This window comes from Xyrauchen texanus, chromosome 20, assembly GCF_025860055.1.
Source record: "Xyrauchen texanus isolate HMW12.3.18 chromosome 20, RBS_HiC_50CHRs, whole genome shotgun sequence".
In the NCBI taxonomy this organism is placed as follows: Eukaryota; Metazoa; Chordata; class Actinopteri; order Cypriniformes; family Catostomidae; genus Xyrauchen; species Xyrauchen texanus.
The window spans coordinates 5,497,562-5,524,834 of NC_068295.1; the positions used below are offsets into that span (position 1 = coordinate 5,497,562).

General features: G+C 38.1%; 1 protein-coding gene across 2 annotated transcripts in view; it reads left to right on the forward strand.

Moving 5' to 3' along the window:
* LOC127660693 (runt-related transcription factor 3-like) overlaps positions 1-27,273 on the forward strand; it is a 70,090-nt gene that overhangs the window by 29,676 nt on the left and 13,141 nt on the right. For both annotated transcript variants that reach the window (XM_052151062.1, XM_052151063.1), the window contains 2 exons: positions 48-152; positions 20,862-21,020. In XM_052151062.1, the coding sequence (XP_052007022.1) occupies positions 48-152; positions 20,862-21,020 (264 nt within the window). The remainder of the gene's footprint in view (positions 1-47; positions 153-20,861; positions 21,021-27,273) is intronic.

Sequence of the window (27,273 nt, forward strand, 5' to 3'; positions counted from 1 at the left end):
AATGTTATTGTGATGTTTTATCTCCTGTGTTGTTTGTTGTCCTCCAGGAAAGAGCTTCACTCTGACCATCACTGTATTCACTGGACCACCCCAGGTCGCCACATACCACCGTGCTATTAAAGTCACCGTAGATGGACCCCGGGAGCCAAGGCGTGAGTACCCAAAATTCCCCTTCATAACTTTCAAAGAAAGTAATGACAGAGATGTGTGATAGATTCCAGGTCTCGAATCCAAAGAACTAAGAAAAATGCAACCTGGTCTCACAGTGAAAACGTGACTATATGTAAATTTTTGCAAAACTTGTAATACGGGTCTCCAAGTACAATTTCCTGCAGGTTTTAGGTGAAAGGAACACTAGGTGCTACAACAACTGTGTGTTTTATATACTTTCAATCAAATCATGATTTAAATGGCTGATAATGACTTTATAAGTAGATATTTTTCACTCTATTACTCACACTTTTACTCAAATGCATCTTTTGAAAAACAACACATTTGAATGCTTTTATTACAGACTCACCTACATATATACACTTATTCCAATGCAGATAGCTTGTACGGTAGCCCACCTGATAGGGTGTTGGACTTAGAGTAAGAGGACCACAGTTCAAGTCCAGCCATGAACTCAAGCTAACACATGACAATATGGAGTCATAGAAACAGTACGAAATGGGGTGGTTCAGAAAATTCGCTTTTTCATTTCGCTTCTACATTTTAAAACACTTATGGTTAGATTTAGGCATTGATAAGGTAAGGATTTCTTTTTTAAACATATTATTTATATTTTAAAATGCTATTGATTAGGTTCAGGCAAAAGTGTTTGGTTAGCCTAGGTTAGATCATAGGAGGGGGGGGTCAGGACCCCCCATCTGAGGGTTGTCCCCCCCCTAAAATATCATTGAAATATGTGTATTGTAAATAATATAATAATATATTCTTAAAATAATTGGTTAAGAAATAAAATAATACAAATGCAAACGGGGCAACAACAAAAAAAAACTTGGTGTCCCCTTCAAAAATTGCTCTTGAGAATTGTTATGTTTATTGTCCCCCCCAACATTTTGATGAAATTTTCGCCCCTGGGTTAGATGAAAAAAATATATATATTATCTAAAATTCCCCTTTAAACCGCATCTGAATACGATACAATTTTACTTGCTTTTGGCGCCCCCAGCTGGACATTTCACTGAAAACCTGCAGTCAAATGTGATATACAGCACGTACATTTTGAACTGCAAAAATTTTGTCATGTTCATATACATTTCATGAGACCAGGCTGGAAAAATAACATGCATATCTTGTTTGGTAACCACATCTTTGCATGACAATTTTCTGCTTTTTGTTGAACAGAAACATTGCTTGCTTGTAATAGTTGATGACAATGTGTGGTATTCAGTTTTTGCAGCAGGGGAGCAACAAAACAGTCAGAAGGCTAATTCAAATCAATAACTTGTGAGTTTTTTGGCTGATTCATTAAAAGAACGGGCTCATTAGAGTCATTTGTTCATAGGTTGCGTTGTATGTTTGTTTTTGCATCAGCCAAAACAATGCATTAGAAAGACATGTTGTCTATTAGTACTTATTGCCCATTGTAGTATTTCACGGGACCCTGTTTTAGTTTACAATATTTCCCCTTCACAATTCAGACTTCAAACAACATAATTACAATATCATTTCTTTTGACATGTCGCTGTAGTGGTGCAGGAAGGGAAAGGTATTTGAGAAGATAATAAGAGATGATATGAGATTAAGCTTAGTACATGTCCGTCACTGCAGTAAAAACCAGGCTGAACAGTCTTTGGAATGTGTGCCAAGTAAAACACTTAATCTGCTGGTTCCTGGAGTTTTTCTTACTGTGTTAGAGTGGTAGGTTGAGTATTGTACACTAGACTGCTGTGCTCAATCCTCTTGCTACATATGTAAGGGTTTTGACATTATACTGTGGTGTTCGATGAAGTATTTGGACGTGAGAGAAGAGTATTTGAATTATTTCGGAACACCAGTGTCATTTGAAGAGCTATGAGTCATCAGGTGATACCATGGAACCGAGCCACAATATGCGTACATGTGTGTGTCTGTTTTCCCAAAACGTACTGCGTATTTGAGTAAGTGTCAGTTTCAGTCTTCTTTTATTCGGGTGTGTTTGGGTGTATACACACCTGCAGTGCTGTGTGTGTTAATATTAAACAGCGAATAATCCTTCGTGGTCTCGATGCCGACCTCAGATGTCAGTTGTGGTGTGTTATTAAGCCGGGTCGGGCATAGAGATAGAGGGTGCATCTCCGAGCCGCAAACATGGAGAGTACAATGAAAGTGGGCACTCTCTCTGGCCAACGGGGTTAGCAGTGCCTGACCACATTAGAGCCCACTGAATTAACACAGCACTGAACGCCTGCTAGGGGGGTGCAGATCCATAACACTAATGCAGCTCTCGACCACAGCTAGAAGAGAACAGAGAGAAAGATAAAGAGGAAGACATTGCTGTTGTTTGCCATTTAAGAGAGCACAATATTGTTATGGAAACTTAAAGCTCATTGCATTAGATAGTAAAATACTATGTTCAATTATTATTATTATTATATGAATAATTATGTATTTGTATTAAATATATTAATATATATGGACTTATTATAAAATTAGTATTTTAATAATATATTCATAGTTATTCCATAACTATTTAATAGTAATAAATACATAATAATAATGAAAATGTTTACATTAATTTCAAAATATTAAGTGGAAAGTGGAATTTATTTTAAAGAAAGATTGGAAAGACTTTACAAAAAGGTTCAGTTTGTTAAAATGAGTTAACAACATTAGTTAACATGAACTAACAATGATCAATACTTATTAAGCATTTATTAATCTTAGTTAATAATTAATATTAATTTCAACATACAGTGATACATTTTTTTAATCAAAAGTTGTATTTGTTAACATTAGTTAATTCTCTATGAACTATCAGGAACTAACAATGAACAATAGTATTTTTATAAACTAACATCAAAGATTTGTAAATGCTTTAGATAATATATTGTTCATTGTTAGTTCATGATGCCTAGTGCATTAACTAATGTTAACAAATGACCTTATTGTAAAGTGTTGCCGAAACATATCTTAAAGAGTTAATTTACCGTGCAAAAGCACACTTTTCAAGCCAAACATTAAAGCAAAACTGTTCAAAATGAAGACAAAAATATTTGGACACTTTCTGGTTGTGAAACTCACAGCTCAGTTTAACTCAATGTACCATGTTTAAATCGTTTGCACAGAATTTTGCCCAAAATCAGTGCAGATAATGCAAAAGAAGTCTGAATATAGTCCGGTCCAGGTAATGACTCTTTAGTGCTGTTGGCGAAGATCACATAGGCTGACCTGTAACTCATGTTCACTCATCTATCACTAATGAACAGGTGCTTCAGATACTATGTAGTGGCAATTTGTGTGTATGTGTGAGTGTGTGGTTAAACACGGTTAATGTGCGGTCACACTGGGCTTTGACCATGTGAGATGACTTCAGACCCAGCAACAAATATGGGCAACAGAATTTGATGTCACAACATCAAAAGTACTTTTGTTTTTAATAAATATATATTTTTTTATTTGTTTGCTAATAATTTGATGTGTATTCTATCTTCTCCTGTTTCCTCAACAATGCAAACTAGGCTTGGGATCAATGCCATTTTCACGTATCGATAATCAGAAGATTATTGTTATATATCACAATTGTTTTTTAGATATACAGTAAATAGGGCTGCTTGTTGCACAATAGCCTATTAAACATATTTATCAACACAACTTTGGTAAGGTGTGAGCGGCAGGGTTAAATATAGTGGGTCGCGCACCAGACGCATCTGCGAAACAACATGGTGCGTTCTAAAATTTGAAGTTATTATTTTCTATGAAGGTACATTTCTAATCGTTCGGTTTGCACAGGCACACCGGTTTCATACACTAACCTGCAAACTCATCAACGTCACTTTGTTGATTCTTAAAGTACAAAAACTGGAATCAGTTTGTAATGTGTGTGTGATATTTGCGTCTTGTTCATGCCGCGACATGCGGCTTCAGTAAATGTTAAATTGCACCCTTGTGGTCTCCCAAAGATATTATGTGAGACTACATTGAATGGAACGCAACTGGCTGTGAATTGAAAGCACACAAATTAGGCTTCTAATTTAAATGTCGGCTGATGTTAATATATCGATGCCTCAAAAATGTATCGATAAAATAACGTGCCATTCAATAATCTATATATCGATATTTTATGACATCCTTACTGCAAACCAAGTAGTTTTGAAATTAAGGTCATCAATTGGTCAAACATATTTTAGCTTTACGTATTCGCAGGTCCAAGTTCACAGAACATTGACTTTGGTACGTAGCGGAGGACAAAACCTTTCCGGTCTACTATATTTGCAGGTGTATGCATGGAAGTGAATTAAAACACAACGTGTATTGTGACCTCTCATTAAGCCCTGTTCACACTGACAGTAATCCAACTGTGGCCACATCCACATTAATATGATTTCTATTGAAAACATTTTAATTTCTCTACATTTAGGCCTCTCATCCACACTGGAACAGCATTTTCTTCCACCGTACACATAGCGTGTCTTAAACACTTTCCATTATCACTTACTTTGGATGATGTTAGAAAACTGAAAACAGAGTTTTCAGACAATAGCAGATTACAGTGGATGTGGCCTGTTTCAGCAGCTTTATCTCACATAAAAATCAGTAAGTATGTGCCGATTTTTCTATAGCCGAAATCGGTATACGTTGGCCGAATTTGACAACACTGCCTCCAGAGGCGAAAGCGGTAAGTGTTTCAGAGCATATTCACAAGTGTGACAACCATGTATATCCAGGAGAGGTTGCCAGAAGCCAGTTGTAAAAATAATTGTTTTCAGCTGAACAGGGTGTAATACAGTGAAGAGAAATGCTTATTTTATTAAATCTACCCCCCAACCAAAACCCAAATCTAAACCTAACCATTAGTAGAGACAAAATGCAATGTTAGGGACAAAATTGCAACCTCCTCATCATGCTCGTGATTGTTTATACAAACGTGATTACATCCTCCTTTGATGGGGCATTGAACTGTGGTCTCCCCTGCAACTGATGCAATGTGCTACCAGTCAAGCCACGAGGGAAATTAATTGTTGTTGAGCCATTCGAAATATGTCCGATGGGAGATAGAGTATGTCATTGAGTCGGTATACTATTGCCAATCCTAGGGTAACGGAACTTTCGGAAACAGCATGCCGACTTCCCATGTGATCATGTTAGCTTCAGGTGGTGGATGCTATCTGCATTCCCATTGGTGTTCGCAACATCTCTTCACTGCTCATTTGCATAAAAATTGGATTGCTGGTTGCTGTCACTCATGACGCCAGAAGCCTCCAACTCTCGGTGACTCGATGTGCAGCCCTACTTCAGGTAGGACTGCAAAATGAATCATATTTTGATCGTGATCACGATTTCCGCCTCTCACAATTATTTAAGCATAATAGTCTGCGATATTAGTGAGCTGGCAAACAGAAATTACCTGCCAGATAAAGTTGCAAATTTTTATAATAGGCTGTGTCTACAGATGATAGGTCAAATCACAAGTGCTTTTGAGTCTATTTTCAACTCACATGACAAATCGAGCTCTCTTCAGAAGTTCGCCACTGACTAATCACTTTTCATTTTCGAGCATGCACTGACATATGGAGCCGCAGATGTTTACGAGTATGTTTCATATATCACTTTGATTGATACAAGGCTTGCATCAGAAAGCTGGAACATGCTGCCTTCGGAGACTACGTGGAGGGAGGATGAAAATCTGGTGCCTTTCAAACTATTCTGAGACCAGTCATTCAACAACTCTGTCTGTTCAGCCATTAACTGATTATGCAGCTAGTCAGCTGAATAAACTTTGGTTTCAGTGCGCCGTTACAGCGGTTTTAGAGTGGTTCTGTGCTCAATAGCCATGAATTACATCTCCTGCTCTCATTATACACGGCAGCAGTGCTCCGAGTTTGGTATATAAGAAAGAAACTTAAACTTATACACCAAACTCGGAGTACAGTGTGTCAAAATGAATGGTTTCCGTTTCTGCTCTAAAGTGACGTCATGTTAGAGCTGGCCTCGCCCACGACTGGTGACAGACTCCACCCTATTATCATAGATCCTCCCGAGTGATCTACACACAGTCCGCTATATTTATCCCACGCTGGAGCAGATACAGTGAGACTAATAATGTCTCCGCTTCGTAAACATCATACACCGGACTGCTTTGTGAATGAGTGTCGATATAAAGCAGGATTTTCAAACAATTTGATTCTCATGCATGGATCAGTACCAACTGTTTATGTTCCAGCTTTATATCCTGAAGATGTAAGTATCGCACTTTTTGTGAATATAAAAAATATATGTCTTTATTTTTTAATACTGTCAGTGTGGCAGGGTGGTCCTACACACCCGGTCCTGTATTAGGCTAATTATGCCTCAGTGAGGGATAAAGGTCGACTGCAGAGGATCGTGCGGGAGAGAGAGATCGTTTACGGACATGTCCGTCATGTGTGTGTTTGTGTCTTCTTTTAAGTTTATCATTAAACCATTATTTATATTGAAAAGCATATATCGCCTCCTCCTTTCCATTGATCCCTTTACAGTTAGTTACCAATGATTGTATTCACTGAGGCCAGATATACATATATATTCATACATATATGGCTGATTTACGCTGTCAGTCATATTGGTTCTGATTTGATGCAGTATCCGAAGCACGAGCTGTAAAGGCACATCCCTTATCCGGAAAGGGGGCGGGGAGCAGCAGCTCATTTGCATTTAAAGAGAATATTTTGAGCTGAAACTTCACAAACACATTCTGGGGACACGTGAGACTTATATTACATCTTGTAAAAAGGGGCATAATAGGTCTCCTTTAAGAAAGAAATGTCAAAGTGGTGGCAACAGTATTGATTTAAAAAAAATTAATGCAGCCCTGCAATAAAAATAAATAAATAAATATATAAAACTTCAGTGGGCAGAATAATCGTGATTAATAATCGTGATAATAATTTTAAGCAAAATAATAATTTTAACCATTATCGTGCAGTCTTTGTGTGTATGTGTGTGTGTGTGTGTGTGTGTCACATTGTCGCTGCAAACTGCTGTCAATGTGATCACTAAACTGAATACTAATATGCTAACGTGTTTGCCTCAAGTAAATATTGGTGTTTATGAATTAACTGCGTCGTTCATTTGCTGTTTGTGTGTGAATGCGAGCTGGTGTGTGTGTGCATTATGCTTTTCTCAGATATGTTGTGTTGATGGCATGTTTCAAATGAAAAACCACACCCTCCTCTCCCCCGGGCATAGGTTGTCTTAGGTTATGTATGAGTTATTGCGGGGGTGTGCCAGCGATTCTTTCATAGTGCTGCCAGATGAATAATACCTCATTAATTTTTACCTTCTGAGGTGATAAACCTGATGGACGGGACCCCACACACACACACACACACACACACACACACACACACACACACACACACACACACATACACACAAACTTGTATATATGGTTTGCAAGGACCCTCCATAGACATAATGATTTTTACCCTGTACAAATGTACTATTCTATCCCCCAACCATAGCCTTACCCCTAAACCTAAGCATCACTTAAGAAAAAAGCCTATGTTTTTTAAGCCATTTGAATTATGGGGACACTAGGCATGTCCTCATAAACCACCTTAATAGCATAACATAATTTTAATATAATTGTTTTGGTTATTAATTGTAAAAACATCTTACCACTACATCAAAACTGGCTCGTGCAAGCATACAGGTGCTGATTTAAATGACGTGTGATGTTAAAATAATAACTCCAAACTAGAGTGCCATGTCTTGTGTTTGTAAGTGGCCAGGTTATATAGTAACATAGTCAATTATGTCATCGTTGATCTCTCAAGTCTGTGAAAAAACATCCGGTGTTAAATTGAGAGGAACTGACTTCATCCACTAAAACTCACCTTGACATGGAACGTAATTGCAAAGTGGCTTACGAAAAAGTTAAAGGTGATTTATGTAAGATTGACAGCAAGCGTTTGAAATAGGTACTGCAGTCCAAATTCAAAATATTGTCTGCTCCACCCCAGACTCGAAGCTCATGCGGGGTGCCAGAATGTTGACCTGCAAATTAGCCAACTCAGCGTCCGTTTCAAAGGAGTTCTGGGCTTTAAGCTGTCTCCATCTTCCAAAGGCATCTCCAATATTTATCCTTGTTTTACTACGCCTCTGGTCATGGTGGTTTTTAGACGGATGGCGAGGCTTTTTAGGTCGGGTGTAATCTGTTATCTCTGATCCAGTTTGTTTGCTGGCTTCCATGGCAGCAGCACGCAGTGTTGTTTGCTGCAAACTTGTTCAAATCTGGCAACCCGACGGTGTCGAAATACTGTTGGTGAGTGGGCAGTGGGCGGGATCAAACAGGCCAAACATAAACAGAAATTCAGTCCCGGAACGGAAACGTCAAAGTAGAATATACTGGCTGTAGCATTGTTATCGGAGATTCTGTAAATCTCTAATGACATATTATGGTCATTTTATGATTTATTACAGTAAAAATATTACATATAGTGCCTTCAAGTTAGTTCTGCGAATTTTTTTGGATCATTTGGTTGCAGATGCCACTTGGTTTGATACTTTGTTATGTAATGAAGAAAAGAGAATGAGAAAAACATTTATTGGAATCAGGGCTTTAGGGCTGTATTTGCATTTTGACACAAAGCTTGCATAGTATGTAAATCTGTTCACAATATCATTTGCTGTGTTATTTTTCCACACATGTCACTTGTTCATTTCCGCAATCAAAGGAATGTGCATGCATGCTCTAGTGTTTGTGTCTGTAAAACACCTGCCAGGTGTGCCGTACTGTAAATAATGCATAGCACACACATAGATATGAAAACTTGGATAGTGAATTAGGAACTGTTGCTAATTACAGCAATATGTATGCACATCTACCATGGTCACAAACTGTATGACTGACCACATTTGTACTTCAAGGAATCTTATTGGCTGATCATTAATTTGCCTTGACCAGTCACAGAAATATATATTGGTAAATCTTAATACCATTTAAGGCATAGTTTAGATCTCTTTTAAAACCCTAAAAGATGTGAGATTGTAGGTTGCTAAAAAAAAAAGCAGGACACTTAAGCAAATCTCTCCATTTCATCTCCAATTAATCACTTAATTGCTGTCAAGAAGAAGCATTTACATTTACATTTATGCATTTGGCAGACGCTTTTATCCAAAGCGACTTACAGTGCACTTATTACAGGGACAATCCCCCTGGAGCAACCTGGAGTTAAGGGCCTTGCTCAAGGGCCCAATAGTGGCATCTTGGTGGTGCTGGGGCTTGAAGCCACAACCTTCGGGCCAGTAACCCTGAGCCTCAACCACTGAGCCACCACTGCCCCGTCTCTACTCAATGTCTCTGCATTTGAGACATTGAAGAAATCTCCTTTGAGGTTTTTCTTACCTATTTGGTTTGGTAGTGTATGTTCTGCAGATTTTTAATGGTGATATCACACTAATGTTATTAACAGTGGTTCTACTATCTGTGCATAATAAGAATGTGTCTTCAAAGCAATGCAGCTGTGCATCGCTAACGGTGAGCAGTCGCCACGGCATTTGCTTCTAAATATGAATTGAGCAAAAAAATCAGGCGTCAAATTAATGGAATGCGTTTGAAAATGAACAGGTGCTTCATTACACTGAATAACAGACATACACATGCACACAGAGACAAACACAGTCATGTATGCAATGCAGATTTATCCATTGGATCTGCACATTGCTGCATTAGCATACATAGAACCAGGGTTGAGGAAGCTACTTTGAAATTTGCCACGCTATAAGCTACTCATAATTTACATAAATTAAACTACAGTCAAGCTACCCATTTTAAAAAGTAGTTTTTGGGGGCCTGGGTAACTCAGCGAGTATTGACGCTGACTACCACCTCGCGAGTTTGAATCCAGAGGGTGCTGAGTGACTCTAGCCAGGTCTCCTAAGCAACCAAATTGGCCCAGTTGCTAGGGAGGGTAGATTCACGTGGGGTAACCTCCTCGTGGTTGCTATAATGTGTGGTTCTCATACCTGGTGGGGCTCATGGTGAGTTGTGCCGGCGAGAATAGCATGATGCCTCCACATGCACTACATCTCCGCGGTAACGCGCTCAACAAGCCACTTAATAAGATTGACGGTCTCAGACGTGGAGGCAACTGAGATTCGTCCTCCGCCACCTGGATTGAGGCGACTCTCTATGCCACCACGATGACTTAGAGTGCATTGGGAATTGGGAATTCCCCAAAAATTTATTTTCAAGCTACTTAAAAAAGCCAAGCCCTATTTAAGGACACAAAATACAGTTTATAACTATCCTTTTACATTACAGGTTATAATTTAATCATAGCCATATTTTTCTGGCAATGACGCAATTAATCCTTGCTGGTCCCAGAGCAAAACTTAGTATATGACAAAAAGTATCTTTGAAGATATAAAGGATGGCACTATCATCTCATTATATTTACCGCCAAGTCATATTTTATTTTCTTAGAGGGATCAACTCAACAAAGGCCGGAAAGAGAGGCGTTGGGTCTACAAAATTCTAGAGACATTCCTAATATAAACCCCACACAAATACACACACATGATCTCTCTCTTGTGTCTGTTCCCAGTTGATTTTCCTCTGCAGGACAAGACAAGCCCACCTTGTCTTTGAGAATGTCCTTGTTTATTCTTTCACACAGTAGACACCATAGACACAGCAGCTTTAAAGACTAATTTAATAAAGTTACATAATAAATCCACCTCACAGTCCATGATAAAAGTCTGAGAAAGAAATTGAGGAAGAGACACAGACAGAGAGAAAGAAAGCGAGACATGGGAGGGAGGAGTGTTATGGGAATATTGTAGTGAATCATCTGTTTATTTTTCTGCCATTTTTAACAGTGAGGAAAATTCTGCAAATAGCCTAATTGAAGAAACGAGATGTGCCCGGGCTTCCAGTAACACAAACACCCACACACACACACACACACACACACACACACACACACACACACACACACACACAGAGAGAGAGAGAGAGAGAGAGAGAGAGAGCTTGTTGGGGAAAATAGTGTTTCTCTTTGTCAAAGTATAGTGCTTCAGCATTTTAAATGGGTCATATCATGAGGAATTAAATTTTCCTTGATTTTTTTTTTTTAATAGTTCATTTTTAGTATAAAAACATACTTTAAGAACTCTCGACATCCATCCCCAGTCCAAAAAGACCATTTACTGAAACTATTCTGCAAAACACTTCATTTTGCATTCCTTCACAATACGTTTTGCATTTACTTGCAATTATTTTGAGTTCCCTCGCAATAATTTTATCCATCCCTTATGAAAAGTAACAATAATTATTCTACAGTAACCATAGCCCAACTATGGTATTTGTAGTGAAACCATAGTAACCACAAAATTTACCATGGTTTTACTGAAGTAAACATATTTTAACTATGATATTTGTAGTAAAGCCGTAATACAGAATAATAATAATACAGAAAACCAAAACTATAGTAAAAAGAATCAGTCATTCTGCCAAAGAAATACAACGTAATTCAAAACGTACTACAGTTTTACTATTGTAACACCATGGTTAATTTGTGGTAAAAGTTACATGGTTTTTAAAACCATGATTTATACCAAAAACAAACAAACAATAGAAAAGCATGCTCTTTTGAAAATGAAACATAGTTTCACTATAATAACATTTCAGTAACCATGACTGTAGTAATCATGTTTTTTGGTGACTGTATTGTTAAATATGATAACTGTAGTAAAACCGTGGTAAATTTGGGGGTTGAACTTTGGTTAGAGAGAACAAAAAATGATGGTGAGGGAACGCAAAACTAATGCAGAACAAATTCCCTCCATGGTCCCCTTAGGAGCTCAGCGACAAAGACAAAGAAAGCATTAAGAAAGTAAACGGCGTCACTTTAGATTTCATGTTGATTTTGAAGGCAAAAAGTTATTTCCTTTTTATTATTATTATTATTATTAGAACCATAACTCTGAAACAACACTATATGTTATCGTAAGCAGCTAATATTTAGGCAAAAATAGTGAGGTGAATATTGAGTGTGTGATGAATGATTGTGAAAACTATTCTACGTGACAGATGTTGTGTTCTCACACTCCTGCAAGCTGCATTTGCGTCAAATCCTGTCTCACACACACGTAGGCGTCCACACTTTAAAGGGTCTCTTCCTGCCATTTAACACCTCTAACAGTTCTCATCAGTGCACCTCAGCTCCTTTCTCTGTCATTTTGTTAATGTCCTCTGTAATTTCAACTCAATCTTCCAGAATAACCTCAAAAAAACTCTTCATACAGACAGTCTCCTCTGAAATACCTCATGCTAAAGCTCAGTTGCATTTGAATTTCATTAGTTTGGCAAGGAAATGCACTAATAAATAACTCTCCTTAACTCCAACTGCACTCTCTCTGTTGTCCCATAAACCCCAGGTATTAGATTTCAGGACATTCCCGCAGCATGCAACCAGCAGAGAGCAGAACGGGCCCGTTAGACGCATGTTTGCTTGAAGATGCTGTATGCTTACGAGTTTGCATGTGCACATCGTATGATCTGGATCAAAAGTGTTTTATGAATTGAGCTATGACTGGATGTAAGGGTGGGAATCATTAGGCACCTCAATTTGATTTGATTTTAATTCAAGGAGTCACGATTGGATTCCAAAATGATTCTTTCTCGATGCATTCTTAATATACACGTTAGTTAATGCAGTATGAACTAACATGAATGAACAATTAACTATATACTGTATAGATATATATACTTTGCATATGCATATATATACTGTATGTATATATATATATATAATATGTATAATAGTTTATGATACCAATGCATTAAATGCATTCAGGTTTGAAAATCTGAAAGACGCAAGCTGATTGGTTCTTTAAACTTCTTATCTGTTAGACAGTCAGCTCACTCATATGTGAACTATTTCAAGCCAGTCGGTTCACATGGTGTAAGCTGTTAGGTCCTTAGACATGTAATCGTGTAGCCAATCAACTTACAGCTACTCTCTCTCTCTTTGCCTAACATGTAAATATGCTCAGTTTGCAAGTAAGCCAGTTTCACTGCAGCGGGCTGCGACAGTTTTCTCTGAAAATGCCATTTGCACGGTTAGGTCTGCTTTTGGCTATGACACATAGAAGTGCACTTTTATCAAGGTAAGCCATAGCCAAATTAATAAATAAATCCCCACATAGCTAATGGGTTTTCCTGGTCCAACTACACATTATGAGTCAGGTCACTACCCATTTAAACCTTCGGCTAAGCAGGCCCAGGCACACGTAGAGATTTAGTTATTACTATTGTGCCATTTCGCCAAGCACAAGAAGGCACACATAGCAAGCATACACTCGGTGCACATTGCTCTTTGCAGCAGCAGTACACAAGTCTTGGCGCAGATATACTTGTTTGGGGGGTTGTGTTTTGTGTCTTATTTTGTGCACATAGCTCTTTGGAGCATCAGCAGAACACAAGACATGGCGATAGATCTGCTTGTTTGGGGGGGGGGGGGGGTAGTGTTTAGTTTTTTTCTGTTACGTGTTTGTGCAGCTTCCCTGCTTTTGTTGGAAGATTGTATTCTGTCTACTTGTGAAGCATGCATGTCCATATAGTTAACTCAGTATATCTGTATATGTTCTAGTAGTAGCAAGTCTCCATACTTGCTCTTCAGCAGCAGCAACGAAGCATACCTAGTCCACCAAGACCGATTTATCCTACCAAAATGTCATACCCACATCAACATGATACATCTTTCAGAGAGTTTTCATGACTGAACTGATGTTAGCATATAGAACCTTAGTGTAAAGTGTTACCAATGTAGGTCAACCAAACCCAACCAAACACCAAACCATGCATTTTGCAGGTGCACGCACACATTAGCACTGGCATGCACATGCTAATACGCATACACCTTCATGTCACACAGATTGATGTCACAAATACCCACAAAAACACATGTACACTGTTACACCCTCTTTTCTGCTTTTTCTACACAAGGCCTAAACAGGAAATACAAAAAGGGCATGACAGCACAGACAGAGAGGACACAAAGCAGCGCTGACTGCCTCTGGCTCGCATATTGTCCATCGGATCTGTGCACTTTTAAAGGGTCTTTTCACCTCTAACTTCCTCTAACTAAAGAAGAAGTAAAGAGAGAATGGCTCAAGGATCACAGATAATAGATAATATTTAGCAGAATGCTAGCCTTAGTCACCATTCACTTTCAATGCTGTAAGTGAATGGTGACTCAGGCTTACATTATGACCAACATCTTCTTTATCTTCCTTTATATATTTTCTGCAGATTAACTGCAGCAAATGCGAAAAAGTCTGCAGATTCTGTCACAAGGTTACATTCTTGTGGGAGTCAAACCACCTACCTTTCTGATGACAGATTAAACCACCTTAAACTGATTTGCTGGTTTTAGCTGATTTACCAATATGGTCAAACTGGTCTCTTTGGTGGTTTTAGAGGGGTTTTGGGCATTTGGGGTTTCAGCCGCATGCCTACCTAAACCACCACAGCTAGACTGGGAGACCAACCAGCTAAGACCTGCAAGCAATCTTAAGCTCATTTAAACTGTTTTGGGTATTTTTTTCAACAGGAAACCACTGTGCATGGTTGAATATGAGATAATATGAAGAATATATTTGAGGTGCAAGAAAGTTAAAACATCAAAAAAGTTGTGTAGTGTGCAAGTGATGTGTGTAAACTCACACGTCTTGATGTTGAATAGAGGCTCTGTTCAGTTTAGAGCTCACAGTTCACTTTACTGGCACAAACCCACTTCCTGTCATGGGCTGATGGGATTGGTTACGCAGTGGTCTGACATCATGACATCAAACCGAGGAAGACAGATGGAGAGAGAAAGTCTGATAAGAAAAGAGAGAGCGAGAGAGTACAGAAGGGCTATAGAGAAAGGAAGACAGGTGCAGTGATCTTAGCAGATGTAGAAACGTCTTCAGCGTTCGTTACTACGGAAATACACTTTCATCTGAGGCCTCGGTTCCACACCTAAACGCTCTCTCCTTAAAAACACACACACACACATATGCACATGCTGACTCCTGCCAACTGTCAACTCCACCTGTGAAGGAAAAGACCGAAATGGTACTGGAGCCCTCAGAACCAAGCTGTGTTTCTACTGAATTAAGAGCTGAACGATTGCATAACTGACTGGGTGACTACATAACTTGCCCATAAACAAATATGCTGCATCAATGTCTTTCTTTTTCAAGTCCTTGTGTTGAGAACATATTTTAACATCCCAAGTCATTTTTTTTAGCAGTTTTGTGCTATTACGAGCTGGCTTTGATGATATCCAAAATATGTATATAAAATTCAATGCAGTGAATTCACACGATAGTTATGAAAAAAAATTCAGATGGCCGAGAAAAATAAAGAGGCCGGAGTAGCTTTCTAGTGCAACAAAAATAGAAATGTTGTGTCCGTCAACTGAATAAGCATTGCATAGAGTGCTTAAAGTCGAGAGAGCTTTGTTGAACAATTTCAGATACACACACTCTTAAAAGGATCGTTTACGCAGAAGTGAAAATTCGATCAATGTAATTTTCACCCTCGTGACGTTCCAAACCCGTATTCATTTCTTTCTTTTATGGAAAACAAAAAGAGATTTTAGACAGTAAGTTAGTTAGTCTCAGTCACGATTTAATGTCATTGCATCTTGTTTCCATTCAATGAAAGTCAAAGGGGGACTGCTGCTGACGTTCCGCCTTGTATCCCATTTACATTTATGCGTTTGGCAGACGCTTTTATCCAAAGTGACTTAGTGCACTTATTACAGGGACAATTCCCCCGGAGCAACCTGGAGTTAAGTGCCTTGCTCAAGGACACAATGGTGGTGGGTGTGGGGATCGAACCAGCAACCTTCTGATTACTAGTTATGTGCTTTAGCCCACTACGCCACCACCACGGAAGAAAAAAAGTAATACGGGTTTGGAACGAAATTATAGGTAGAAAGTCATATGGGTTTGGAACTACGTGAGGGTTAGTAAATGATGACAAAACAACATTTTTGAGTAAACTATCCCTTTAACACATTCACTTTAAAAAGCGTGCAGCACATGCAGACAGGATATTTGTTTAGATAAATCGCATCCTTTTGCAGTTTAATAATCACACTTTTTATTTAAGGATTGACTTGGTACCGAAGTGCCGGTGCATTTACATCAGTTCTATACAGCAAAAGAACTGCTTTTGACTGCTTTTTGAGTTTCTTGTGAAGTCTTCTTTATGATTTTCGATCCCAGCTGCAAATTTTAAGACCCCTACTGTACAGTACATCTAAAACGTCAAATGCGGATCGATTTCACAATGTTATCAAGAGCCTATCACCCCCATTTATAGACACCCGAACAAATATTTATAGTGTGCCTGCCATGACATGACTGGTCTTCCACAGAGACTGTCGAGTTTCAGCCCTGACCCAACGCACACCCACACACACACACACACACACACACACACACACTCACTCTGACTGCGCTAAACGATCCTGTATTCAGTCCATCCAAAGGAGAACATATGTTTCTTTCTTTCCTTCATTTGAGAAAGAGAGAGAGAGAGAATGAAGCGAGAGAGGAGAGGAAGGAAGCGGAGCAAATCAGTCAGTTGATCAGTAGTGTGAGCATTTGAGAGAGTTATGTGTGCTGAGAGGACCTCTGTGAGCACACTACACACTCAGCACAGACTGTGTGGTTGAATGATCCAAATCCACATGACATTCTTTCTTCCCGAACAGAAAATGTGATGTTAGGCAGAATTTTTGCCTCACTCACCTTTGGGGGTCAAAAAGATGCAATGACTGGTGACTGAGGCTTTCCTTCTGCCTAACATCACCTTTTGTGTTCCACAGAAGGTTTGGAACAACATGAGGGTGAGTAAATGGAGACAAAAGTTTCATTTTGCAGCTGTGTTCTGAGTGTTCATACCAAACCATTTCTCCATAAGACTGTGTGTATGTGTGTATGGGAGAGATCCACTCTAATGAGTGTGCAGTGTGTGTCTTGTGGTTATGATATCATTCTCACAAAAAGTAAACATTCCCGTCTAAGTGCCCCCTTACCTATGAAATATTCATTCAGCCATGATAATTCAGACAGGGTGAATGTGCGCAGGGCAGGCGCAGGGTTTGACCCTACAACCGTCCAGACACAGGAGAGAGACTTTAAAACTGCATTAAGAAAATATACCTCACTCTAAGACTATAACTTAAAACAGGAACACTTAGTAAATAGTGCTCGAGACTGGAAATTTCACATATAAGTCTGCACATTACACTGTGGGCTGCATAAATAGACATTTTAAAACCAGGATTTAAAATGAAATGTAGTAATCAAATGATTATTTCTTTCTTTCTTCCTGTCTTTAAAGACATCTCAGTTTCGTTTTAAGTATCAACTTTAAGAGTAAAGGGGCGTCTTGCATGGCCATCATTGGTGTATGAGTGTTTGTGTGTGAATGGGACACAGTGGAAAGTGCTTTGGTAACCGCTAAGGTTAAAAAAGGTGCTATATAAGTGCAGACCATAGAGCTATAAAATGAATGTGGATAGAGTAACTCAAATAATTTGATCTTTGGAGAATTTGATGAGTAATGTATGAATAAAAACGAGGTTGAGATCTCTTCTAAAGCTGTAGAGGACACATATGTGAGATTACTGGGTCATGAGACCATCTGAGATCTCCAGTTAATCTCATTGCTGTGTTGGAGAAACAACTGAGACATTGATGAGATCTCATTTGTGTTTTCCTTCTCACTATGTCTCATTCTTCATAAACAAATGAAAAGTAAAATAAAAGTATGACTTTTTCCCATTTAAATTGAATGAGAGAGATAGAAACGGTGTCAACAAATGAAGGTAGTAAAAACGTAGAGTGAGGTATTGCCCTTGGGTGAACGAGAACAAAATCTATATCGCAGCGTCTGTTATCCCTCTATCTGAATAAAATATTCAAATCCAGCCATTACTCCACATTAAAAACCACAAAATGTTCACATGTTCAAATTAAACTCATCCATTAGAGATGACTAGACTACACATATGATGATGACGCTGTGTGTGTGTGTGTGTGTGTGTGTGTGTGTGTGTGTGTGTGTGTGTGTGTGTGTGTGTGTGTGTGTGTGTGTGGGTGGGTGTGGGTGTGTGTGTGGGTGTGTGTGTGTGTGTGTGTGTGTGTGTGGGTGGGTGTGTGTGTGTGTGTGTGTGTGTGTGTGTGTGTGTGTGTGTGTGTGTGTGTGTGTGTGTGTGTGTGTGTGTGTGTGAAATGGCTATTCACACACTCATAGTGAGGGTTTTCATGGTGATTTCCTCTGTGGATCATCATATGAGTCATGACTGATGCAAACAAGTACAAAGCTCAGTCTGAAAGCAGTAAGCACTGTTCTGAAACCTAGTGAGCTGCCTACCGAGACTGCATTTTAATTCAGTTCGATACACTTTTATTTCTAAAGTGCCTTTTGCGATAGAGCATAACAGTGCTGGCCCACTTGTTTAGCCATATTGGTTCCGGAAGTATTTGTCCCTGTCATTTCTTACATAGCGATTGTATAAAATCCTTCATAAAAGAGTTCTAAACCATGAACCAAACCAACCAGCTCCGAGGTGAATCACAACATTACAAACTTTGTTTTGAAGCAAGGGAGTATTTGAAAATCAGAGAAAAACAAAGGTAATAGACTGTGTTAACGTAACATAGACAGAGTAGGAATTACAATCCAGTGAAGCATTGTGAATGACATTAAAATGTAAAACTATTAATTGAAAAGTGTTTATTATTAGGATTGAAACAATGTATTTAGATTTTATTGCAAAATATTCAGATATTTGAAAATATACCAGTATTTTGTGAATGTAGTTCTTCACCAGTATTTCCAGATTTTTATGGTAAAATAACATGGACTTATGGCTTCAACAGAAGTATAAACTGTACCATCCATTAACAACCTCTGATCTTGCGGTAGTATGTCTTTAAAGCTTATAAGTTATCATTAAAAATCAGTTTGTCTATGGAGAAAATGAATTTGAGTTTTACTTCTGGAACCAGACGTATTTTTTGTGAGGTTAGAAAATCTGTCCTTTTGTTACAGAGATATTCTAAGTTATAGCATCATGCCAGCTAGTTTTCTGGAAAATTAAATTAGTGGATTTGTTTTAATTATTTTCTGTGGTAATCAACTTTTTGCCAAAAATGATGCCTATGGAACTTAACTTGTATTGAATAACCTGTATTGAAACTTGGGAACACACTAGGAGTGGGCATTTCAAATAAATTTGTCATCAAATATTCTTAACACATAATATTTACAATTTAAGTTCAACCTTTTTAACCTATTTTCCTGTTTATAAAAAACAACAAGATCTAGATAAAAAAAACGATTTGCACACACATAGAAACATACTTTCCAAGTCTTCTTAAGCAATACAATCACTTTAAATAATGGCAGAATTTTATTTTTGGGAGAGCTAACAGCAGGACTTATGTGAATAAAGCAGTTTCAGTGTTGACCACAAAAGGGAAAGACAATTAAAATTGTAGTGTCAAGTAGTGTTTTTACTAGTCAAAAAATGTAAAGCTAAATGAGTACTCGATTAGTTGGCAAGATTTTGGTGAGAGAAGCCGTTTCAATGTTGCCCACGGCAGGCAAAGCACAGAGAAAAATCAAATTGCAATATTCAAGAGGTGTTTTTACTAGTCGAGTAATTAAAGTTGAATGAGTACTCGATTAATCGGCAAGATTTAGGGGTAGAGAAGCCGTTTCAATGTTGCCCACGGCAGGCAAATCACAGAGAAAAATCAAATTAAAATATTCAAGTAGTATTTGACAAGTTCAATATTTTAAGCTGAATGTGTACTCGATTAATCGGTAAGATTAAGGTGAGAGAATCGTTTCAATGTTGCCCATGGCAGACAAAGGCACATAGAAAAATCCAATTGTAATATTAGAGTAGCGTTTTTGGTAGTTGAATATTTAAAGCTGAACAAATACGCGATTAATCGCCAACATTTAGGTTTGAGGAGCAGTTTCAGTGTTGCCCACAGCAGGCACAGGCACAAAGAAAAATCTGATTACAATATTCGATTAGTGTTTTTAATATTCGAATATTTAAAGCTGATGAGTACTTGACTAATCGGCAAGATTTAGGTGAAAGAAACCGTTTCAGTGTCAACCACAGAAGGCAAAGGCAAATACATTTTTTAATATTCAAGTAGTGTTTTTACTAGTCGAGTAATTAAAGCTGAATGAGTACTCGATTAATCGGCAATATTTAGGGGTAGAGAAGTAGTTTCAGTGTTGACCACAGAAGGCAAAGGCAAATAATTTTTTTTATATTCAAGTAGTGTTTTTACTAGTTGAATATTTAAAGCTGATGAGTACTTGACTAATCGACAAGATTTAGATGAGAGATGCAGTTTCAGTGTTGCACATGGCAGGCAAAGGCACATAGAAAAATCAAGTTACATTATTCGAGTATTGTTTTCACTAGTGGAATATTTAAAGCTGAATGAGTCTTCGATTCATGGATTACTTGTGCACATCCCTAGAACATGCATACTGATATTATATGCACCTTGTATATCGCTTTATATGCACCTTCTTCTTAATATATTTAATGTTATGTGTTTTATGTTATCTAAATGTATAATTCCTTTAATTAGGAAACAATTCTCATCCTAATTATTCTCTTTCTCTCTTTCAGGTCACCGTGTGAAGCCAGATGACCCTCATAAGCAGTTCTCCGATCGTCTCAGCGATATTGAGCGTTTTCAGAGGGCCAGTCTGAGGATGAACCCTGGCAACGGGACCACCCGCCCCCACCAATCACATTACAACCCCTCCAGCACCTCACAGATACCAGGTATGTGTGTGATTGTCCCTGGATGCCCTACACATCTTGTGTATATGTTTGTTTGAGTCAGACGAAAGCTCGTCACAACACCTCACACCTCAGAGTCTGGAATCTAGCAACCCCTCTCTATCTCAGCACCCACGTCAATGTGTGTGTGCAATAGTGAGCGAGAATACATTGTCAGACTACAGTACCAGTCAAGTGTTTGGATACGCTTAACTTGACACACTTAACTAGTAAAAGGCTTATTGGCCTACCAAATGAGTTTGCTAGACAAATATAATATGGATTACTTTCAGGAACACTTGTCCAGAATACATCCAGATATCAAGTATATAAAATGTAGATTAATTTCATTCTTTTTTTTTCTTCTATTTATTATGGATGAGTTGGACCGGATAGTAAAAGAAAAGCAGCCAACAAGTCTCTAGCCTACATGGGAACTCCTTTAATACTGTTTGTAAAGCGTCTCAGGATGCACCTCATGAGGTTGGTTAAGAGAATGATCAAGGTGCGCAGAGCTGGAATCTAGACAAAATGTGGAGACTTTGAAAAAGCTAAAATATAAAATAGTTTTGATTTGTTTAAAAAACATTTGGTCACTACATAATCCCCATACTTCCATTTGTGTTTGATTAGATTGAGTACTATTATTATAAAATGTGGAAAACAGTAATAATAAAGAATAAGTATATGTGTCCGAACGTTTGACTATTGCATGTAAAGACCTCTAAGTGTGATGTCTGCTAGCAAAACTTTGATTACTGTCATACTTTGGTCACTGTCTGTCTTCCTATTTTCTCCCTCTCGCTCACATTGACATACACACCCAGGCAGATTTCACACCCCACCCACCAGTTCTCATAGTGTGTCTGCGCTGCTGAAATGGTATTCTCTTATTCTATTCATGTTTGCTCACTCAATCTGTAGTGAAGGCAAAATTGCTTACATTTCGTAAGAGCTCAAACAGAGCTGGTGTGATTCACATCTATCTGCGATCAATCAAATTGGTAAAGTACATCTAGTATCCATATCTGCAGGTGGATTAGTAGAGGAATTATCTCTTTATGGAGCTATCATAGACTGCCGACATGCACTCACACAGACACACTCGCATACTAACACACATCAAAACCAGACATAACATATTAACAGAGCTTTAGTTGTCGGGAGACTGTAAGTCTGACACCGCTGCAGGCCACTGTGTGTGTGTGTGTGTGTGTGTGTGTGTGTGTGTGTGTGTGTGTGTTAAACCAAATATTAGCATTTCTATAACTTACCCCAACTGCACTTCTGTCTATCTGTGTGTCTGTCTTTTGATATATCTGTTTGTTTCTCTAGCTATCTGTCTGTCTGTCTGTCAAAGTTTACAATCTTCAGTCAGAAGCAATTTTAGGAGAAACATTTTGAGACAAAGTTACCTAACTGAAACATCAGCGAGAACTCCATTAAGTCTCCGGACCTTTGAAAGATCAAGCTCTGAGCAATAAATCATTTTCATCTGTGTTCCTCATGTGCTGTCTGAAGCGTGTCTTTGCAAGTTTAATTCACCTCCTCTGCCACAACAATCAGCATGTGTATGTGTGTGTTTGTGTATGTGTGTGCATGCGGGACAGCACTTTGTGCTTTGACAAACCTGTTTAAGCATCAACCAAGCCTGTGTTTGTGCTGTGAATTTTGTAACTATCTATCTATCTATCTATCTATCTATCTATCTGTCTATCTGTCTATCTGTCTATCTGTCTAGCTGTCTGTCTGTCTGTCTGTCTGTCTGTCTATCTGTCTGTCTGTCTATCTGTCTGTCTGTCTATCTGTCTGTCTATCTATCTATCTATCTATCTGTCTGTCTGTCTGTCATTCTATCTATCTATCTATCTGTCTGTCTATCTATCTATCTATCTGTCTGTCTATCTATCTGTCTGTCTATCTATCTATCTGTCTGTCTGTCTGTCTGTCTGTCTATCTATCTGTCTGTCTGTCTGTCTATCTATCTATCTATCTGTCTGTCTATCTATCTGTCAACTATCTATCTATCTATCTATCTATCTATCTATCTATCTATCTGTCTGTCTGACTGTCTGTCTGTCATTCTATCTATCTATCTATCTATCTATCTATCTATCTATCTATCTATCTATCTATCTATCTATCTATCTATCTATCTATCTATCTATCTATCTATCTATCTATCTATCTATCTATCTATCTATCTATCTGTCTGTCTGTCTGACTATCTGTCTGTCATTCTATCTATCTATCTATCTATCTATCTATCTATCTATCTATCTATCTATCTATCTATCTATCTATCTATCTATCTGTATGTCTGTCTGTCTGTCTGTTTATCTGTCTGTCTGTCTGTTTATCTGTCTGTCTGTCTGTCTCTAGGCCTTAAAAACATCTTTCTATAAATCTTTATACACACACTGACAGCTCTCTCTTCCTGTGTGTGTGTGTGTGTGTGTGTGTATGTGTGTGTGTGTGTGTGTGTGTGTGTGTGTGTGTGTTTGTGTGTGTGTTTGTGTGTGTGCGTGTTGTTTGCATCAGTTTGGAGCATTGAGGTTAGCAGACTGTTGCTGACTGTAAACAAATATTAGGTTACAAAATTCACAGCACAAACACAGGCTTGGTTGATGCTTAAACAGATTTGTCAAAGCACAAAGTGCTGTCCCGCATGCACACACATACACAAACACACACATACACATGCTGATTGTTGTGGCAGAGGAGGTGAATTAAACTTGCAAAGACACGCTTCAGACAGCACATGAGGAACACAGATGAAAATGATTTATTGCTCAGAGCTTGATCTTTCAAAGGTCCGGAGACTTAATGGAGTTCTCGCTGATGTTTCAGTTAGGTAACTTTGTCTCAAAATGTTTCTAGTAAAATTGCTTCTGACTGAAGATTGCAGACTTTGGTGTCTTGGCAAATCTGAATTCAGAGACATTATCGAGATCTCCTCTGAAACACTATAAGAGACATATGAGATTACTGGGACTCTTTCAGGACAAGCTGGAGACTTATGCAAAAGTCTCCATGTGCTCTCCATTTCATCTTTCTGACTTGAAAAAACTACTGATTTTCAAGAGACCTAAAAATAAAAATTGTATATTTTGCCTAATGAAAATGATCTATTTTAACTATTTTAAAGCCATTACAAAATGGTTGCATTGTGACCTTGTTTTCATGGCAATTAAGCATGTTTCCCCCAAATTCTCAGATACCATGTGTGTGTGTGTGTGTGTGTGTGTATATTGACTTCAGAGTGTGTTTCAGTGTTTTTAAGTAGGTATGGTGAAAGATCTGAGAGCAAAGACAGACCTCATGGTAGCTGAAGATCTACATTTCTGCTTAATTAGTGCATTTATGAGATGAGCACACATGAATGGAACCACAATGTTATAATTACCAGTAGTAAACTCAAAATGTAATTTAAACCCTGACTTCTGACTGTCAATTAAAGGATCATGGTGAAAGCAAAAATGTCATTGTGATTCTCACAAAACCTTTAAAGTAAATGTCATGGTCCTATTTTACTCCAAAATCAAAAGAAACAAACATGAAACTCCTATTGGTACTGCATGTTAGGAATCACTCTATTAAGTTATATATTACAGTTTTTTTGTGAATGCTTAAACACTAATAGTGATTCTTGAAGCACTTTCTCTGAAACCATTAACACTTGTGGCCAATGCAATGCCAATGCGTTTACCAAGTGTGCCAAACTGAATGCACGCTCCCCGCTTTACACTCAGTTTGCGATTTAATATCACACTTCTAGCAAAGCTGTAAACATTGATCATTGCTACACTATTTCACCAATTGCCTTTGATGTGAAATTACTTTTAGATAATGAGTTCACTTACAAATCAGAGCTTGAGCACACAGTCTTGTGGCCACACCCACAAAGCTGATATTTAATTATTTTCTGATCTTTTTCCCCTTATTTGTATTGATCGTGTGTTGCTGTAGACATCTATACTTTACACATGTGGATGCCTGTGTGTATGTGTGTTTCCTACATGTATGGCAAAACTTTATTGCAAACTGTTATGACCTGCACACAGAAAAAGCAAACGCCACGTGTACACCATAATAATAATAATAATAATTACCTATCAGCTTTGTGGGTGTGGCCACAAGACTGTGTTCTCAAGCTCTGATTTGTAAGTGAACTCATTATCTAAAAGTAATTTCATATGTGTCAATGTAAAAGGCAATTGCTGAAATAGTGTAGCAATGATCCATGTTTACAGCTTTGCTAGAAGTGTTATTACACTAATTAAATCGCAAACTGAGTGTAAAGCGGGGAGCGTGCATTCAGTTTGGCACACTTGGTAAATTCATTGGCATTGCATTGGCTACAAGTGTTAATGGTTTCAGAGAAAGTGTTTCAAGAATCACTATTAGATTTTAAGCATTCACAAAAAACTGTAAGCTTAATATATAAAAAAATATGAAATATTCCGACCAAAATCCCGACACACATCACATCGAAATTAAACGTTCCGAGCTCGCTGTTACTTACACATTGTACTGCTCATAGACTCCCACACAAACACGCTGTTTCTGTCTAACTGTTATTGACATTGTAAATCAGCCAATCAAAATATTTGAGTGAGATGTTTATTTTTAGCAGCAGCAGCTGTGGCTTGAATAAGAGCATTTATACTGAAGAATTTATCATTGTGCAGAGAAAACCAGAGAGAGTGAGACTGGAATGAGTTTGTTAGTAGTGTTTGCTAAGGCAAGCGTCACTGTTAATATTGCTCATACTTAGGGTTGGGGATTTGTACTACAGCCATGAATGATACCTCGAATCATGCGCCTTGTTGAAGAGAGGTGTATTATTACTTTTCGACTAGTGGACGATAAAACATGTAACAACAAAAAATGCCATAGACTTACATTGAAGGAGGGACTCAAGTCATATCTCGGGACCAGAATCATCATAGAGACTTTGGGATGGACTCCACATAGCAACGCCCTGGCAACCACTTAGCACCATAACAATGAGTTTTGCACAGGAAAGTGCCACTCATTTTTTTATACTATAAATTTTGTGTGTATGTTGTAACGATTAGCTTGTAACAACTGCCTCATCTCTGAGTAAGAGCAAACAGGATTCATTTGCATGTCAAATTGGCAGTTCAGTGCGGCGTGACAGACACAAATACACAAACACATACAATAGTCTAAAATATATTCTTATTTTAAAATTGTTCAGTGACTGTTATGTGTATGCGTGACAATTGGTTTACTGCTGATAGAGTGTTTTAAAGCATACATCCAGACCATATACTCACAAATAGACATTATCCGCCAGCGATGAGATATGCGTGATAACACTTATATATTAAACAGACACCCAATGTATCGTGAAGAACTGATGTTTTAATAGCGTTTCAGCAAAACAGAAAAAACTGTTATGTGTGTGTGTGTGTGTGTGTGTGTGTGTGTGTGTGTGTGTGTGTGTGGGCGGGTTTGGGTGGTTTACGAGGACATTTTTATTTGTAGGTTACAAACTGGTAATTACAAGGGTATTATGCTGTAAATGTGGTTTATGAGGACATTTCTAGTGTCCCCTAATTCAAATCTGCTTAAAATTAAAATGTAAAAATGCATTTTCACTTTAAGTTTTTGTGAGGGTTAGGGGATATAATCTATAGTTCATACAGTATAAAAATCATTATGTCTATGGAGAGTCCTCATAATGATAGCTGCGTGTGTTTGTGTAATGTCATACCAGTGTAAGATTTCAAGTGTTTGTTTTTTCTCGGCACCTTTGATAAAAACTCTAGCAAAACGAGACAAGATCTCTGCTGCTCACATACAACGTGTGTCGACAAATACATTCTGTCGAAATACTACCTACTGCACACACACACACACACACACACACACACATACAGCCTGTCTTTCTATATACACACACCTTTTGACGATTTTTGACCTCCTGAGACCTGGGCGTGACTGCTGTGTGCATTTTCCATTTCCTTTTTTGATTTGTAACTAGTAGCACCTAATAAACATGCAAAAACATTATAATTCTTGAGAAAATGTGTGTTTACATACTGGACGTGGACAGTGGGACCAAGTTGTGAAATGTTAAATAAGACTAAGCTATAGAAAGTCGGTTTATTTTTATTAAATTGTTTATCATGTTTCCATGAGTCTTGAGTATTCATGTTTTTGGGATATTATAGACATTGCGTCAGAAATTAGCATAATGAATTCTGATTCAAAGTATTGGCCAGAA